The 17,450-nt window shown below is 42.9% G+C and overlaps 1 protein-coding gene across 1 annotated transcript in view; it reads right to left on the bottom strand.

Annotated features, from left to right (window-relative positions):
• Positions 1 to 270: 270 nt before the first annotated feature.
• The window catches only part of reln (reelin), a 307,273-nt gene continuing 290,093 nt past the window's right edge, over positions 271 to 17,450 (bottom strand). The window contains exons 59-64 of the mRNA XM_059987188.1: positions 14,083 to 14,244; positions 13,164 to 13,321; positions 9,555 to 9,774; positions 7,960 to 8,157; positions 1,933 to 2,031; positions 271 to 1,816 (exon numbers count right to left, since the gene is read on the bottom strand). Of these exons, the coding sequence (XP_059843171.1) occupies positions 1,720 to 1,816; positions 1,933 to 2,031; positions 7,960 to 8,157; positions 9,555 to 9,774; positions 13,164 to 13,321; positions 14,083 to 14,244 (934 nt within the window). The 3' untranslated portion in view covers positions 271 to 1,719. The remainder of the gene's footprint in view (positions 1,817 to 1,932; positions 2,032 to 7,959; positions 8,158 to 9,554; positions 9,775 to 13,163; positions 13,322 to 14,082; positions 14,245 to 17,450) is intronic.

Here is a 17,450-nt window from a genome sequence, read left to right as displayed (position 1 = left end):
CTGGAAATGCTCATCTAGTTAAGTAGTATGTGTGGGCAGAGAGATTTGACTTGAACCATTAACTTTTCTTGCTTCATATGCTCTGCCTGAACTGTTACATAGAGTACTTCAGGTATTTTCTGTTAGCAAAATCTGTAACAGCAGCTTGAAGGTCACTAACTTCAATTCCCTCGCTGATACAGTTGGCAATGCAATTCATATTTATCAAAAGATACTAGTTTCCCAGCATTGCTTGAGAGTTCTTTGGTTTATTTTTCAAGTGATTAGGCAACACATCAGCAGCTATTTCTGAAGAAAATGGTGTCATAATGGTTACAATACAATTGACACATGAGTGATACAATTCAGGACTCCTTCTGACATTAATTATTCTACTGAAAAGAGTCAGGCTCTTTAAACTGCTTACAAAAAATACATAGAAAAATTAAAAAAAAAGCAAAGAAATTTAATTTCTGTAAAACCTCAGCATGCTCCAAAGTGCTTTACAACCAATATAGTATCTTTTAAGTACAGTCACTATTATAAAGTAGTTTAAAAACTAACTGCAAAATGATCACCATAAAGCAATTAATATCAGTGATAATAGCTTTATTGAAGGGAAGTTTTGATCTATTTCAGTAAATAATATAGTGATATATTAAGTCACTCTATCTAATTTTAGATAATGTCACGTTGCAGTTATAGCTATGCTAGGTCAGTACAACACAATTCCACTCAGAAGTTACAAACATGACCCAGCTTTCAATCAGTCGAAACTGTTCAAAATGAACACAATTAACACCAATTTATCATACTCAATAAACACCATCACCAAGGAATTACTGCCAGAGAACACAAATGACAGCTGGAGTAAGGAATTACATTAAAACAATATTAATGTTCAACTAGGATATACACACTTAAACTGCAATACACGGTTATTCCTAATGGTGTTGAAGGCTTTAAAAGGCAAACTACTCAATTTCACAAAAAATTCACCACCTTTTATTAAAATTTCCAACTCTGAAATTCTTTTTTTGAACATGGAAGTTTTTTTTATATTTTTGTTAAGTTTTACTGATAATATACAAACAGAAACACCTCATCATTTGCAATCTTGTTAACCATGGCATATCCACCCAACATCTTTCAATTTTCCTTATTTTTAGTTTCCTAAAATTCTCAATTGCTTTAGAGCATTAATTCTGCATTTATAGTTATTTGGAATATTGCATACCAATTTTTTACATCTTGGTGTGAAAGTGTTTTCAATATATTTTTAACAGGCTCAGTTTGAAATTTATTTTCACTCCTAGATTCTGTTGCAAAAGAATTCAGCAATCCACATTTAACTTAACAACCCTCTTATATAAACGTATTTAACTTACACAGCTTTGTATGGGATGAGCACCATTTGACATTGTTTGAATCGTTGAGCCATTAGACCATAAGGACAAATACATTGCAAAGTAAATAGTACTTCTACATTTAATTAATATACTGCCACAGAAACTGACATTGCAACAGACCACATAGCACACAACCACAAGAAAGAATAAAGGACAATACATTTAAGAATATAAGCCACTTCATTCATCAATTCACAGTGTGTAAAAGATGTCATATATTCTTCAAACTAATTTATTTCATTACATTCCTATATCTAATATTGGCCCCTCATTAAAAACAGTGCTTTGTTTATTAAAATCATGAAGCATGACAGAAATGTATTGTAATTCTCTAAATGTTTCGTCTGAGGGACCTTCGCCTTCTGTTGTAGTAATGCCTGAGCATGTGCTGCCTTGAAAAGTTCATCATGTAGTTTTGTTTACGTGTCCTGCAATGAAAGGAAATGAGCTGAATAAAGCACCGACACTCAGATAGTTCTCAAATTGTCTGTGACTGCAGACAAATAAAAAGGGATAAATAACAACACAGAACTCAGATACTTACAAGACCACTTCCACATGATCTAAAGCCCACTGGTCATGGCCTGCTCCATTGTGACGTGGTTGCCACCATCTTAGTAGTACCCCTTTAACTCGTGCCTCTCTGTGGCAACAAAGATCAAGATGTTACTTAGAGTAATTTCAAAATATTTGAGGATATTTTGTTTCAACTTTCATGAAAAATGATTTCCTTTGTAGTTTTTACGACACGGGTATAAATTACCCACACAGACTATCCACTAGATTAAAAACACACAGTATATTGACTCTCCTACACCAGCAAGCTCTCATAACATTATTAAATTCAGAAGTTTCCATGTATGTATATAGAATATAGAAATTTACAGCACATTACAGGCCCTTCGGCCCACAATGTTGTGCTGACCATGTAACCTACTCTAGAAACTGCCTAGAATTTCCCTAGCACTTAGCCCTCTATTTTTCTAAGCTCCATGTATCTATCTAAGACACTCTTAAAAGACCCTATTGTACCCGCCTCTACCACCTTTTCTGGCAGTGCATTCCACGCACGCACCACTCTCTGTGTGAAAAAAATTACCTCTGACATCCCCTCAGTATTACCTACTTCCAAGCACCTTATAACCATGCCCCCTCGTGTTAGCCATTTCAGCCCTGGGAAAAAGCCTCTGACTATCCACACAATCAATGCCCCTCATCATCTTATACATCTCTATCAGGTTACCTCTCATTCTCCGTCACTTCAAGGAGAAAAAGCCAAATTCACTCAGTCTATCCTCATAAGGTACGCCCTCCAATCCAGACAACATCCTTGTAAATCTCCTTTGTACTAAAATCACAGTCAGCAGCCCAGACAAAGAGGTCAGTCTCTGCATTCATCAGATGGGAGAGCCTGGATGGCTCTCAGGGCCAGAACATCTGAAGTGCTCGTCTGCAGTCACTGTAATAACAACTGGTGCTTACCCATGTTTCCACAGAGCAACTGGCAGATCAGCCAGCTCACTGTTCCCTGGCCCACACTGCTGGGCTCTCCCAGGCCTCAGCTGGTGAGAGGCTCCTGTCATACCGTGATCCAACGCTGCGGATTAACTGCCCTGCAGAAAGGTGAGGGTCTCTATCTAAGTGGAAACCCAACCTTTCCCGGGGTATCTGACTCAATCCAGAACAACTGAGGGAGAACTAAACTGGAGGAATGTTGCCTTGTGGGCTGGCATTTTGGGCAAAAAAGTTATGTATGCAGAGGTATTTTATCAATTAAATGAGCTCAAAAGATGGATCGAATTACTTCTAATTAAAAAAAATGCTCCAGATGATTCAGTTGAAAGCCCGAATGTTTGTCAGCTGTGTCATTGATTTGGGGGTGGGAGGCTGGCAGAGGGCATCAGTGAGGGTTTTCACAATTATGATATGTGAAACAAAGGTGGCAAGGCATCAGTGTGTGCAACGGCTGGCCATGTGACTTCCCCTGACACTGAGGATCAACAGCAAGTGCTTGCAAAACTCAGTCAAACATTCAGCTGGTTTATGAACAAGTATGCGAAAAGCAGGAGGATAAGACGTGAGAGAATAGGACCTATCAAGCGTGACAGTGGAAAAGTGTGTATGGAACCGGAGGAAATAGCAGAGGAAAAGGATCTTGGTGTTAGTAGGGATGACTTGCAGCAGACTGAAAAGTTGGAGCATGTAGATATGAAAAAAAAAGGATATGCTGGAGCTTTTGGAAAGCATCAAATTGGATAAGTCGCCAGGACCTGACAAAATGTACCCCAGGCTATTGTTGGAGGTGAGGGAGGAGATTGCTGAGCCTCTGGTGATGATCTTTGCATCATCAGTGGGGAAAAGAGAGGTTCTGGAGGATTGGAGGGTTGCGAATGCTGTTCATTTATTCAAGAAATGGAGTAGAGATAGCCCAGGAAATTATAGACCAGTGAGTCTTACCCCAGTGGTTGGTAAGTTGATGGAGAAGATCCTGAGAGGCAGGATTTATGAACATTTGGAGAGGTATAATATGATTAGGAATAGTCAGCATGGCTTTGTCAAGGGCAGGTCGTGCCTTACGAGCCTGATTGAATTTTTTGAGGATGTGACTAAACACATTGATGAAGGAAGAGCAATGGATGTAGTGTATATGGATTTCAGCAAGGCATTTGATAAAGTACCCCACGCAAGGCTTATTGAGAAAGTAAGGGGGCATGGGATCCGAGGGGACATTGATTTGTGGATCCAGAACTGGCTTGCCCACAGAAGGCAAAGAGTGGTTGTAGATGGATCATATTCTGCATGGAGGTCTGTCACCAGTGGAGTACTTCAGAGATTTGTTCGGGACCCTTACTCTTAGTAATTTTTATAAATGACCTGGATGAGGAAATGGAGGGACCTGGGTTAGTAAGTTTGCTGATGACACAAAGGTTGGGGGTGTTGTGGATAGTGTGGAGGGCTGTCAGAGGTTACAGCGGGACATTGATAGGATGCAAAACTGGACTGAGAAGTGGCAGATGGTGTTCAACCCAGATAAGTGTGAAGTGATTCATTTTGGTAGGTCAAATATGCTGGCAAAATATAGTATTAATGGTAAGACTCTTGCCAGTGTGGAGGATCAGAGGGATCTTGGGGTCCGAGTCCACAGGACACTCAAAGCAGCTGTGCAGGTTGACTCTGTGGTTAAGAAGGCGTATGGTGTATTAGCCTTCATCAATCATGGAACTGAAATTAGGAGCTGAGAGGTAATGTTGCAGCTATATAGGACCCTGGTCAGACCCCACTTGGAGTACTGTGCTCAGTTCTGGTCGTCTCACTACAGGAAGGATGTGGAAGCCATAGAAAGGGTGCTGAGGAGATTTACAAGGATGTTGCCTGGATTGGAGAGCATGCCTTATGAGAATAGGTTGAGTGAACTCGGCCTTTTCTCCTTGGAGCTACAGAGGATGAGAGGTGACCTGATAGAGGTGTATAAAATGATGAGAGGCATTGATTGTGTGGATAGTCAGAGGCTTTTTCCCAGGGCTGAAATGGCTAACACGAGGACACAGGATTAGGGTGCTGGGGAGTAGGTACAAAGGAGATTTCACCAGTAAGTTTTTTACTCGGAGAGTGGTGAGTGCATGGAATGGGCTGCCGGCAACAGTGGTGGAGGCGGATACGATAGGGTCTTTTAAGAGACTTTTGGATAGGTACATGGAGAGCCTAGTAATTTCTAAGGTAGGGACATGTTCGGCACAACTTTGTGGGCCAAGGGGCCTGTATAGTGCTGTAGGTTTTCTTTTGTTTCTAATTCCTGAGAAGCTGACATTACAGTCGCAACTGTTGGCTTGGTTGATCCAGTCAAAAATAAACTCTTGTATTCTCCTTTGCAGAATCACCTAAGCTGATCAACATGCATCAGTGAATGAATCCTTGATCCATTTCAATAGTCTGCAGCTTGCCCTGACATGTTTTGTAAAAATATATAACTTGTTTGAGTGGAGATTGTTACTGCTGGAGCAGCATCTGACCAGAGCTTTGTGACAGAGGCTCCAGTTTGCCTCCTGCCACCCTGCCCCCAGCTATCTACCCCCAGCCCACAGCACCTTCCTCCTGGCACCTATGTTGCAAGCAAGATTGCCACCTGTTTTTCATCAAATCTAGGGATTCCCTCCTCTTCCTCTGTAACAACTTTTTGCTCCACCACAGACTTCAATTGTCGGTGTCCAGCTGCCAGGGAGAGGGTGCCTTTAGGGGACTCAAGCATTCCTGACAAAGCTGTGCAATAAATTGTTGTCAAGTGAGCCTACTTACCTCAGGAACTGCCCACGTCCTGGGTTAACACACATTTCTGAGTGTAAACCATGCTAATAGCTTCCAAAAGTCTGACAATTTCACGATTTGATTGAGAAAACCCACCTCATTTTTGGAGAAAACACAGCACATTTTTACCAGACTGAAAACAAAATGTGAAATCTTATTTCTCGGCAAGTGGAAAATTTGGATATAGTTGGAGAATGGTCGATTACCTTAATAAGAAAAATAATATTTTTACTGTTTTATAGTCCAGTGGGTTAAACAAAGGAAAAACTGGGTCAAAGCTGGAACTCATTGAAGTAACGATGACACCTTGTTCATTGGATCCAATTAAAAAAGGTGGTGCTGATTCTGACTGCAGATAAAATGGCAATAATAGGTGCAGCGTGATGTGTTGATGTTAAACTTTGCTTTGGTCAAAACAATTGCCATTTCATCAATGCAAACTGGTGGAAAAATTGTGCTAATGAGCTAAAGTACAAAATGAAGCAGTGATAAGCAGCTCTAAACTGAATGAAGTTTAGAAAATGTACAGAAGGTATAAAGTAAATGCGGTTCCCTTCATATCCTTGGTCTGCTAATGAATACTGCTTGGAGTACAGGCATCAGTTGCATGGTTGGGATCTACTGGTGGTGAGCGGTCTTCTGGGACAGCTGTGCTCCTTCAAGCAAAGGTACTCCTGTTAGGGAGCGAGCCCCAGTGTCACGTTTCTAAGTGTGGATAGTGTGTGACTTGGATTGGGAACTACAGGGACATTCTCCATGTGCCTGAAGCTCTTCAGGTGCTGAGGTCACAGCTTTAGGTGGTGTTGATAGAGTGGCCTGGTTGAATAACCACAGCGCATGTTATAGATTGGCTAAGCACGACAGCCATTTGCGCTGGTGAAGGAGGAATTAAATATTTAGGGTAGAGAACAGCTATATTGAATTGAATTGATTTGACTTTATTTCTTACATCCTACACATACGTGAGGGGTAAAAATCTTTACATTACACCTCCATCTAAATGTGCCATGTGCAATCATAGGAATTTATAATAAATAGAACAGTTAATATAATATAGAGTACACTCAAATCAGTGTGAGTTCATCAGCCTGATGGCCTTGTGGAAGAAGCTGTCCCAGAGCCTGTTGGTCCTGGCTTTTTTGCTGCGGTACGGCTTCCTGGATGGTAGCAGCTGGAATAGATTGTGGTTGGGGTGACTTGGGTCCCCAGTGATCCTACAGGCCCTTTTTAGATACCTGTCCTTGTAAATGTCCTGAATCATGGGAAGTTCACATCTACAGATGCGATGGGCTGTCCGCACCACTCTCTGCAGAGTCCTGCGATTAAGGGAGGTACAGTTCCCATACCAGGCAGTGTTGCAGCCAGTCAGGATGCTCTCATTGAAAGTTCCCCTATTGAAAGTTCTTAGAAAGTGCCCCTATTGAAAGTTCTTAGAATTTGGGGGCCCATACCAAACTTCCTCAACCGTCTGGGGTGAAAGAGGTGCTGTTGTGCCTTTTTCACTACACAGCTGGTGTGTACAGACCACATGAGGTCCTCGGTGATGTGGATGCTGAGGAACTTAAAGCTGTTCACCCTCTCAACCCTAAATCCAGTGATGTCAATGGGGGTTAGCCCATCTCCATTCCTCCTGTAATCCACAACCAGCTCCTTTGTTTTTGCGACACTGTGGGAGAGGTTGTTTTCTTGACACCACTATGTCAGAGAGATGACTTCTTCCCTGTAGGCCACCTCATTATTGTTTGAGATAAGGCCAATCAATGTAGTGTCATCGGCAAATTTAATTAGCGGATTGGAGCTGTGAGTGGCGACACAGTCACGGGTGTACAGGGAGTAAAGGACACATGGCCTACTTTGTCTGAGATACTGTTGACCATCTTGAACATCGTAGGAGTTGCAGTTACCCAGGCAAACGCAGAGCGTTCTATCACATTTCTGTCTTGCCTGGGAGATGGTGGAAAGACTCAGGATGTCAGGAAGAGAGTCACTTGCCACATGCTCCCCAGTCTCCAGCCTGCTTTTGCAGCCACAGTATTTATATGGTTAAGCTAATTAAGTTTCCGGTTCACAGTGATCCTTGGGATGTTGATGGCGGGGGACGTGATGGTAATGCTGATGATTGTCACATGTAGATGATTCGATTCTGTTAGACTGGTTACTATTGTGTATTTCAAATTTCAGTAATACTTAAGTAATCTAAGTGTGCTGTTGATTAAGCATTCTTTCATAAACCATTATACGCAATGATTTCAAAAAAATGGACACTTACAGTGGGATGTTGTAAGATATCCTCTGGGCATGTATGAAATCCTTTGGTTGGTGCTGAGCAATAACGTGCCATATAATTCCACTGTTCAAACTGTACTGTAGCAAGATGGCCTTGTCTGCAATGTTGGGGTCTGTCAGGTCAATATTGCAGCTTGCTGTACGTGACAAGCTGCCAATCTGCAGCACAAACATGATTTTGCTAAGAAGCAAAGAAAATAGTTTTTATTTAGTAATTACACCTCAGAACCATTCATTATGGAATTCAAAGTTCAGAAAAGTACTTAAACCCAAGGCATACTTAACATATTTACCCAATCTTATTTACAAAGTAACTTTATATGAATAGAGTTCTACAAAGTAGAAAAGTTTGAAGGAATTTCTTTTGTAAAATAGTTCACTCATTGTCCGTATTCACACATAAAATTACACCAGTTTTAAAAGGTGTTTCAGTAACGTTTTTAGAATAGCAGCCCAAATCAAATACAGATCTCTATTTTTAGAAGCATGCAAAATGTGCTGAAAATATTAAGACCATAAGACATGGGAGCAGTATTAACCCTTATGGTCCTTTGAGTCTGCTCCATCATAATATCATGGCTAATTTTTTATTCCCCTCAACCCTTCTGCCTTCTCCCCACAATCTTTGACCGACTTACTAATCAAGAGCCTATCAATCTCTGCTTTAAATACTTAGCAAGTATTGCATCTCTGGAGATGGAGAGATAACGTCAATGTTTCAGGTGATATCCTTTTTATCACTGAGGAGTTAGTGAACCAAGCATCAGCACTGCATCTCCTCCCACAGATGTTGGCACGTTCTGCTGAGTATTTCCAGCATCTGCGACTAGCTTGGCTTCCTAGAACAGCGCTGTTCATTATAGCAGAAGGGTTCATACCAGAGCAGCCCAGGCTATGAGTCGGAGCCAGATTACTGGCTGTCCTAGGATGATCTGTCAGAGCCGAGAGCTCCAGACCACAGGTGGTGGTCGCCCACAATCACTCCTTCAGCAAGTGGCTTGTCGCTAGAATGGAAAACTCACAGTGCAATTCCAAATATCCATCTCCTACACATGTTAATACACCCTTCAGCACCGTAATACAATTTAGGACACGGAGATTCAAGACTCACTTGATCTGTTGCTCTACAGCTTGACTGAGATTCCCCCCCACCCCCCTTCCGTATGTTAAAAACAACTCTTAGATATCATGTTCGCAAACCATAAGTGATTGTAGCACAGAAGTGGAATAATCATCTTGATATCAATTTTATATTATAACTTACTTTCCTGATTTCAACTTAACACAGTCCCCTAGACAGCCCATTTATCTGAATAATCATTAGTAAGTGTCAACCAATCAGGTTGTCCTTCACATGGAATGTTCACAAAAACTAATGCAATATTCTGGTCCTCAATGTTCTTTTCTTTTCAAGAGACAGACAAGGAAACTTCTTTTGAAATCATCATGACCACAGGAATATGTTTTCCCTTTGAATGTAATTTTGAAAATTTTCTGCTGTACTTCACAGAAAGCCACTGAGGCTTTAACACTCCCAGCAAAGCAAAAGCTCACAGGTGTTTGTTAAAGGAAGTCTACCTGGCCCTGGTCAGATCCAGAAGTTTGGTTACGGCCTGTCTTGTCTGACAGCCATTGAAGTACAGAGATTCCCCGTGGGCATAGGGTGCTAGCTGACCACATCCACTGCCAATCGCACCTCCCTGGATCACCTGCCAGTTTATTTCTGTTACCCGGGATGATTCAAAGTTGTCTTTGATGTAACTTGGCAGGTCATTAACTGGAATGGAACAGTCATCTCCTGCACATGGAACATAAACAGCTTTTTAGCTATAATTGAACAAAGAAGTATAAAGTGATTGTACCTAAAGAATGGATAAACGCCTATGAATACACATCCATGGTAATACACTTCTGTTACAAAGCAATGGAAAATGTTGCACTTTCCATACATTAGTTTTTTAAAAATATATCTTTTGGAACAGTTGACATTGTGAGCAGTGACACCAAGGCCTCTCCAGTTCAACTTCCCCATTCCAGTAGTCTACTGAGATAAAAACTGCTGACTAATCATAGCAATTAGTCTTCACTGGCGAGACTGCACCAGACATAGGCATAAGCAGACATAACTCCTTATGAAAATTGATAACGATAGGAGCTAATAACTTTGAACAGCAAGTCCAAAGATATTAGCTCCTCCAAATCATGCAAAGTTCACTACTTACCTCATATCAAATTGCTTGCATATTTTCAAAGATATCAATACAGTTTGCTCAAGGCCATCTCCTCAGAAAGCCAAGGCACTCAATGCCCGAAATAACAGATGTAATTTTTTTTAAGCTCCAGTGGGAGATGGGAGGTTAAAACATTTAAGACTGAAAGCCCTAAGCTTCCAATTTTCATGTGTGGATCATCCACACTCAGGAATCAAGATCGGTTATTTTATAAAGAAGTGACTTTCCTTTTAAACCATGTTTCATTTTAATGAAGACTGCCAACCATTTATAAACTAATTAACTCCAAGTTAATCACATTTTACTGATACTATTAAACAGTAATAAATTGCAAACAACTTTAAATATTCCAAAGGAAAAATTTAGCCCTCTAAACTCCTGGGACATAATTTAAAACTCCTGTTCTGCATGTTGATCCCTTTATCTCTGTAACTGGTTCTGATTTTACAGCCATCAGACCTACCTCTACAAGCAATCCCCAAATATAGGTCTTTTTAGTCATTCCCTTCTTCCATCTCTCCTACTTATGGAACCTCCTGTCCCTGATCCCTCTTCACTCCCTTTCTATTTAATCAGACCCATTCCAATCTTGCTTTCTGGATCTCCATCCCGTACGTTTCAACTACCAAGATGGCTTCCAGTCTTTGCCCAATTCACCAATTTGCTTTTTCAATCATTGCCTGTGTTTCATTCTCTCCTCTGAACTACCTCCCCACTTCTTCTGTTCTCTTTCAAGCTCAATTTCCGAACAGAAAAAAAGTGATGAACATCTGGCTCTGATATTTTTCTGGAGAATATTCTCATCAGATCAATCACCAAATCTTTAAAAGAGCCAGATTCTGAGATGTGCTATTTAGTAGCTGTGGTGAACTACATATACCTGTCTGGACACGCTCCCTCACCCCACCCCGCTGACTGCTCCTGTGGCTCCTCCCACTGACCGTGGCTCCTCCCACAGACCCTGGTATAAAGGCGATTGGGGACACCGCCCCGGCATCAGTCTCCAGGATGCAGTGTGGTGGTCAATTGCTGCTTGTTCTTTCTTCCAGCCAATAAAAACCTATATCTCGCCTCACGTCTCCAAGAGTTATTGATGGTGCATCAATTTTATTGGATGGAAGTTTTAAAACAGGAAAAGCATTTTACGTCCGGAAAAATTAGACCTTGATCCTCAAGACTCAGAAGCAGCTCTTGCCTTTGAACTCTGGCTTGCATGCTTCCAATCATACTTGGAGGAGGTTCGTGTGACTGAGCCCGCTATTATGCGCAGAATCCTCCTTTCGAGGGTCAGCCCCAAAGCTTACTCACTTATCAGGGACCTGCCGACCTACCAAGGGGCACTGGATGCCCTCAAAAGACAGTACCTGCGGTCAGTGAACACCGTCTACGCAAGACATCGCTTAGCGACGTGGCGACAGCGACCCGGCGAGTCGAGCGCCGGATACACCATCAATAACTCTTGGAGACATGAGGCGAGATGTAGGCTCTTATTGGCTGGAAGAAAGAACAAGCAGCAATTGACCACCACACTACATCCTGGAGACTGAGGGCAGGGCCCAGGCTCCAATCGCCTTTATACCGGGGTCCGTGGGAGGAGCCACGGTCTGTGGGAGGAGCCACAGGAGCAGTCAGCCGGGGGGGGGGGGGGGGTGTTCCAGACAGGTATATGTAGTTCACCACATTGCTACTAGTAGGACCATGAGCTATAATCCCCGGGGAAATGGACAGGTGGAGAGGGAGAATGCCACAGTGTGGAAGGCCACACTTTTAGCCCTTACGTCAAAAGGGTTGCCGGTCTCTCGATGGCAGGAGGTCCTCCCTGAAGCACTCCACTCTATCCGCTCCCTGTTATGTACGTCCATCAATGCCGCCCCTCATGAGCGCCTGTTCTCTTTTCCCAGGAAGTCTGCCACTGGGACCACCCTACCGGCTTGGCTGACATCCCCAGGGCCAGTGCTGCTCCGGAAACATGTGAGGAGCAATAAATACTCCCCGCTGGTTGAGAGAGTTCACCTTCTACATGTGAACCCCCAGTATGCCTACGTGGTCTTACCTGATGGGTGGGAGGACACGGTCTCCGTCCGCGACCTTGTGCCCGCAGGAGCAGCAGACCACTACCCCGAACACTTCACGGTAAATATGAACCCTGTACCCGAGGTGACACCGCGCGCACCAAACCCTACACAGACTCCTCACAACACTCCTATACCGGGCGTCTTGCACACGCATGAGGGATCACTGACGCCTAGTGGGCTGACACCTCCAGTCAGGCCAGAACCAGCACAACCACTGTCTCCGGTGCAATCACCACCGGCATCTGTGCAATCACAGCCGGTGCTATGTAGATCGCAGCGACAGATCCGACCACCTGATAGACCTAACCTGTAAATATACTTGTAAGAAACTTCGCCCCATGGGGACTCTCTTTTAAAACAAAGTGGGGGTGAATGTGGTGAACTACATATACCTGTCTGGACACGCCCCCCCCCCCCCCCCCCCGCTGACTGCTCCTGTGGCTCCTCCCACTGACCGTGGCTCCTCCCACTGACCCCGGTATAAAGGCGATTGGGGACACCGCCCCGGCCTCAGTCTCCAGGATGCAGTGTGGTGGTCAATTGCTGCTTGTTTTTTCGTCCAGCCAATAAAAGCCTATATCTTGCCTCACGTCTCCAAGAGTTATTGATGGTGCATCAGTAACATTTCCTCAAAACTCAAATCACCTACCTACCTTCATCCTACCTCAACCCCTAGCCCTTGCTCCAAAATATTTCTTCTGCTTTGGGCTTTCTGTTTCTAACCATGCAATCTCATTCCAGTAATGGTATCACTTAAAAAAAAATGAGTCTTTTATCAGATTTGAAAGATATGAAGAAATAACACTACTTCTTCAAGTTGCACGTTTAGGAGCTATCACAATCAGGTATGCTAGGTTTTTGCCTCACTGCAGCACTCATACCTTGATAACCTTCATCGCAGATGCAGACAGTTCCAGTTCTACAGTATCCATGCCCACTGCACAGCCTGGGACAGGCCTCGCCGATGTAGACATTGTCAATTCCCCAGCTTTGTTTCTCTATGACACCCTCCTTCTGAATCCATCGGAACTGAGTAGCACTGAAAACAGCAACAATGGTCAAATAGGTTTAATAAGATGTAGCTCCAGCAGCAAAACTCAGGCTAGTTACTTATGGCTACTAACACTGAAACAAAAAGAAATTGTATTGCAGGCCAGAGGTGAAAGAGTGTGGAGTTCATGGGTGGTTGTAGCTCTGGAGAAAGGGAGAGGAATTTGAATGCAAGAATAAGAATTTCAAAATCAAAGTTTTGATGGATTATAAATCAACATGCCTGACAAAAATGTGAAGGGGTGGGGCACTGCTGAGTCTGCACCTGGTATGGAAGTTGGCAGTTGCACAGGTTGAGCTCTGTTCCATTGAGAATGGCTGGACGCCCTGGAGATAATTGCAACAGTTTGTCTGCAGGTAAGAAAGGCTTGATCAAGGGCTTCAGCTGCAGATGGCCCGAGGCTCTGTCAACCAGGCTGGATATGACAGCTCAGAAACAAATAACACAAGAAGATGGGATGCAACCTGGTTTAGCCTACGACAATGGATAGGGAGGGGATGGGCGTAACTGTTAGCTTTTATCTGCTGAATGTTTATGTAACTTCCTCTGGGTTGAATAGTAAGCAGGTATTCTCACCACCATCTGGAATGTTGAAAGTGATGGGGAAAGCATTGAAAAAAACATATCTTTCCTAAAATTAACATTCATCTTTTAAAAAGATAAGCAACAAGGTGAAAGCAAAGTGCAAGGGCAATAAAAAGTTAGTAACGCCATGCTGCATATTGACCACTCCCCTTTCTGAACTGTACCTGGATGCAACGTATTCAGGCAGTTGAATGGTGACGCGGTTCCAGCTGGAGCAGTTGACGGAAGTGTAAATACTGGCCTCGTGGAACTGGAACGGCGAGCAGCCGAGGTTGCTGCTTGCAGAAGGAAGACACTCTGTTTGGACGAGTGACCAGGAGTCCTTCCTGCACCAAGGACAAAGAGACTGGCTCACCGATGCATTGTCATAACTAATACTCCAAATTGATTGCAAATGCATAGCATTCTGGTAATAACTGCTCACAACTGTTGTTCCCTGATGAATGTAATTATGTTTTGCAGCCACCCTGCCTCAGTGCTCAAGTATAAAACAAACAGAAGGGAGGATGAGACCAGAAATACGGGCTGGACATATGTATCATCAATACAAACATTCTCCAAGAAACATAGAACACCTAGAGCACAATACAGGCCCTTCAGCTCACAAAGCTGTGCTGCAGATATCCTTATCTTAGAATTTAACTAGGGTTACCCATAGCACTCTATCTTTCTAAGCTCCATATACCTATCCAGATGTCTCTTAAACAACCCAATCGTATCCGCCTCCATCACCATTGCTGGCAGTTCATTCCACGCATTCACTACTCTCTGTGTAAAAAAAAGCTTACCCCTGACATCTCCTCTGTATCCACTTCCAAGCCCTTAAACCTGTATTCTCTTGTGTTAGACATTTCAACCCTTGGAAAAAGCCTCTGATAATCCACACAATCAATGCCTCTCATCATCTTGTACACCTCTATCAGGTCACCTCTCATCCTCTGTCGCTCCAAGGAGAAAAGGCCAAGCTCACTCAACCTATTCTCATAAGGCATGCTCCCCAATCCAGGCAACATCCTTGTAAATCTCCTCTGCACCCTTCCAATGGTTTCCACATCCTTCCTGTAGTGAGGCGAGCAGAATTGAGCACAGTATTCCAAATGGGGTCTAACCAGGGTCCTGTAGAGCTGCAACATTACCTCTCGGCTCCTAAATTCAGTTCCATAATTGATGAAGGCCAATACACCATATGCCTTCTTAACCACAGAGTCAATCTGCTTAGCAGCTTTGAGTATCCTATGTACTCTGACCCCAAGATCCCTCTGATCCTCCACACTGCCAAGAGTCTTACCATTAATGCTATATTCTGCCATCCTATTTGACCTACCAAAATGATCCACCTCACATTTATCTGGCTTGAACTCCATCTGCCATTTTTACAGCCCAGATTTGCATCCTATCAATGTCCCACTGTAACCTCTGACAGCCCTCCACACTATCCACAACACCTCCAACATTTGTGTCATCAGTAAACTTACTAAACCAACCCTCCATTTCCTCATCCAGGTCATTTATAAAAATCACGAAGAATAGGGGTCCCAGAACAGATCCCTGAGGCACACCACTGTTCACTGACCTGACCACACATAACAGTTTTGGAGAAAATACGAGCAGATGCAGTGCTAAAGAATTCTATTCTGCCTTCCCAGAAGGACATGCATAATAGTTGGAGATAGAATTTTAATATTACATCCTTAACTCTCTGAGGGTGTGATTTCTCACTGGGAACCTGGAATATGAAAAAGACTTGCCATAGAAGTATTGTCATATTAATCTACAATTCTCTATTCACTAGAATAACTTGAGTAGAAAAATAATAAGCACAGGAATAAACACCCAGATGAATATAAGTTTTTGAATCAACCATTCTGATGTTGGGAAGATACACAGCTTCAAAACAATTATTAATCTGCATGACTCGGAGTTATCAAAGTATTGTTATAAACTTATCATTGTGATCTGTTGCAACTTACTGTTTGACAAAATACACAGAATAGTATATTCACTTATTCAGAATAAAGCCAATTGCATATTCTATGTCTAAACCACAGTACTACTGAAGGTTGCAAATCTGAAATACTAACTGTTTCCAGAGATACTGCCTGACTTGCAAAGATATTCTAGATTTTCATTTTATGCCTAAAAATTAGATCTCTTAATTCTCTGTATTTCAAGTGCCTCATTTTTCAGAATTACAATGTGACAACCATCACATCAGGGTAATTTAATATCACTCTAGAAAATTGTCCAGCTACTTCCCCACTTGCAGTCAACTAGATACCTTCATATTTCAAATTACATCTTTTCCAGTGCAATTGAAGGAAAAATTAGACCAAATTGTCCAAGGATGAAACATTCATTGGGAATTCTGTTCCTAAAGAGCAAGCCCTCAGTCTTCAGCCTCCTTCCCGTTCCAGAATGACATCAATTCCATCGCCAGCATCCACTGCAACCTTACAGGTCAGGTCCCAACTTCTAAATCTCACCTACCCACCAATTTCCCCAAAGCTGCCAATGAAGCCTGTCTGCATTTTCATTCCTTCAGCTATCCAGCCAGTCCCTAAAGTGTGAAGCTAATTTATTATATGGCGACATATGTGTCATCATCATTATGTGCTGTGACGCGGACAATGATGGTCTCTAACCATGATTGTTCTCGGCAAAACTTGCCATTGCCTTCTTCTGTCCCCAGCCATTATCAATATGCTCAGAGATTGTCTGTCTGGCTTCAGTGGTTGAATAAACAGGATGTGATATGACCATCCACCACCTGCTCCCATGGCTTCACATGACCGTAAACAGATGGTGGGAGGGGCTAAGCAGGTGCCCAAGGGAGGGAAGGAGCGATTGATACCATATATGTACTTTGACAACAAACTCAGCCACTTTCCTGATTTCCAACCATCCCAAACTGGTGAAGCTTTCTGGTTCACTGCCATCCTCCTGGTCCAACTGATGCATATCCAATGCCTGTTCAAGAGCAGCTGCTGAATCACTTGTTTTTATCTAAGGCACTACACATTTATGAAGCTTGTCACAGCTGCTCCATGACGGTAATAGCTGCCTAGGCTCCACTGTTGTCAGCATACCATTAGGTAACACCAGACACAAAGCAGTCACAGGAAAACAGCGTCCACCATCAGGGACCACCACCACCCCAGGACATGCTCTCTTCTTGCTGCTGCCATCAGAAAGAAGGTACAGGAGCTGCAGGACTCACATCACCAGGTTCAGGAACAGTTATTACCCCTTGGCCATCAGGCTCTCAAACCAAAAGGGATGACTTCACTTGCCCCATTATTGAAATGTTTCCACAATCGATAGACTCACTTAGAACATAGAAAATCTACAGCGCATTACAGGCCCTTCAGCCCACAGTGTTGTGCTGACCATGTAACCTACTCTAGATGCTTCCTACAATTTCCCTACCGCATACCCTTCTATTTTTCTAAGCTCCATGTACCTATCTAAGAGTCTCTTAAAATACCCTATTGTATCTGCCTCCACCACCTTCGCTGGCAGTGCATTCCATGCA

Source organism: Hypanus sabinus, chromosome 13, assembly GCF_030144855.1.
Source record: "Hypanus sabinus isolate sHypSab1 chromosome 13, sHypSab1.hap1, whole genome shotgun sequence".
NCBI classification, from domain to species: domain Eukaryota; kingdom Metazoa; phylum Chordata; class Chondrichthyes; order Myliobatiformes; family Dasyatidae; genus Hypanus; species Hypanus sabinus.
This window is presented reverse-complemented; position numbering and strand designations above follow the sequence as displayed.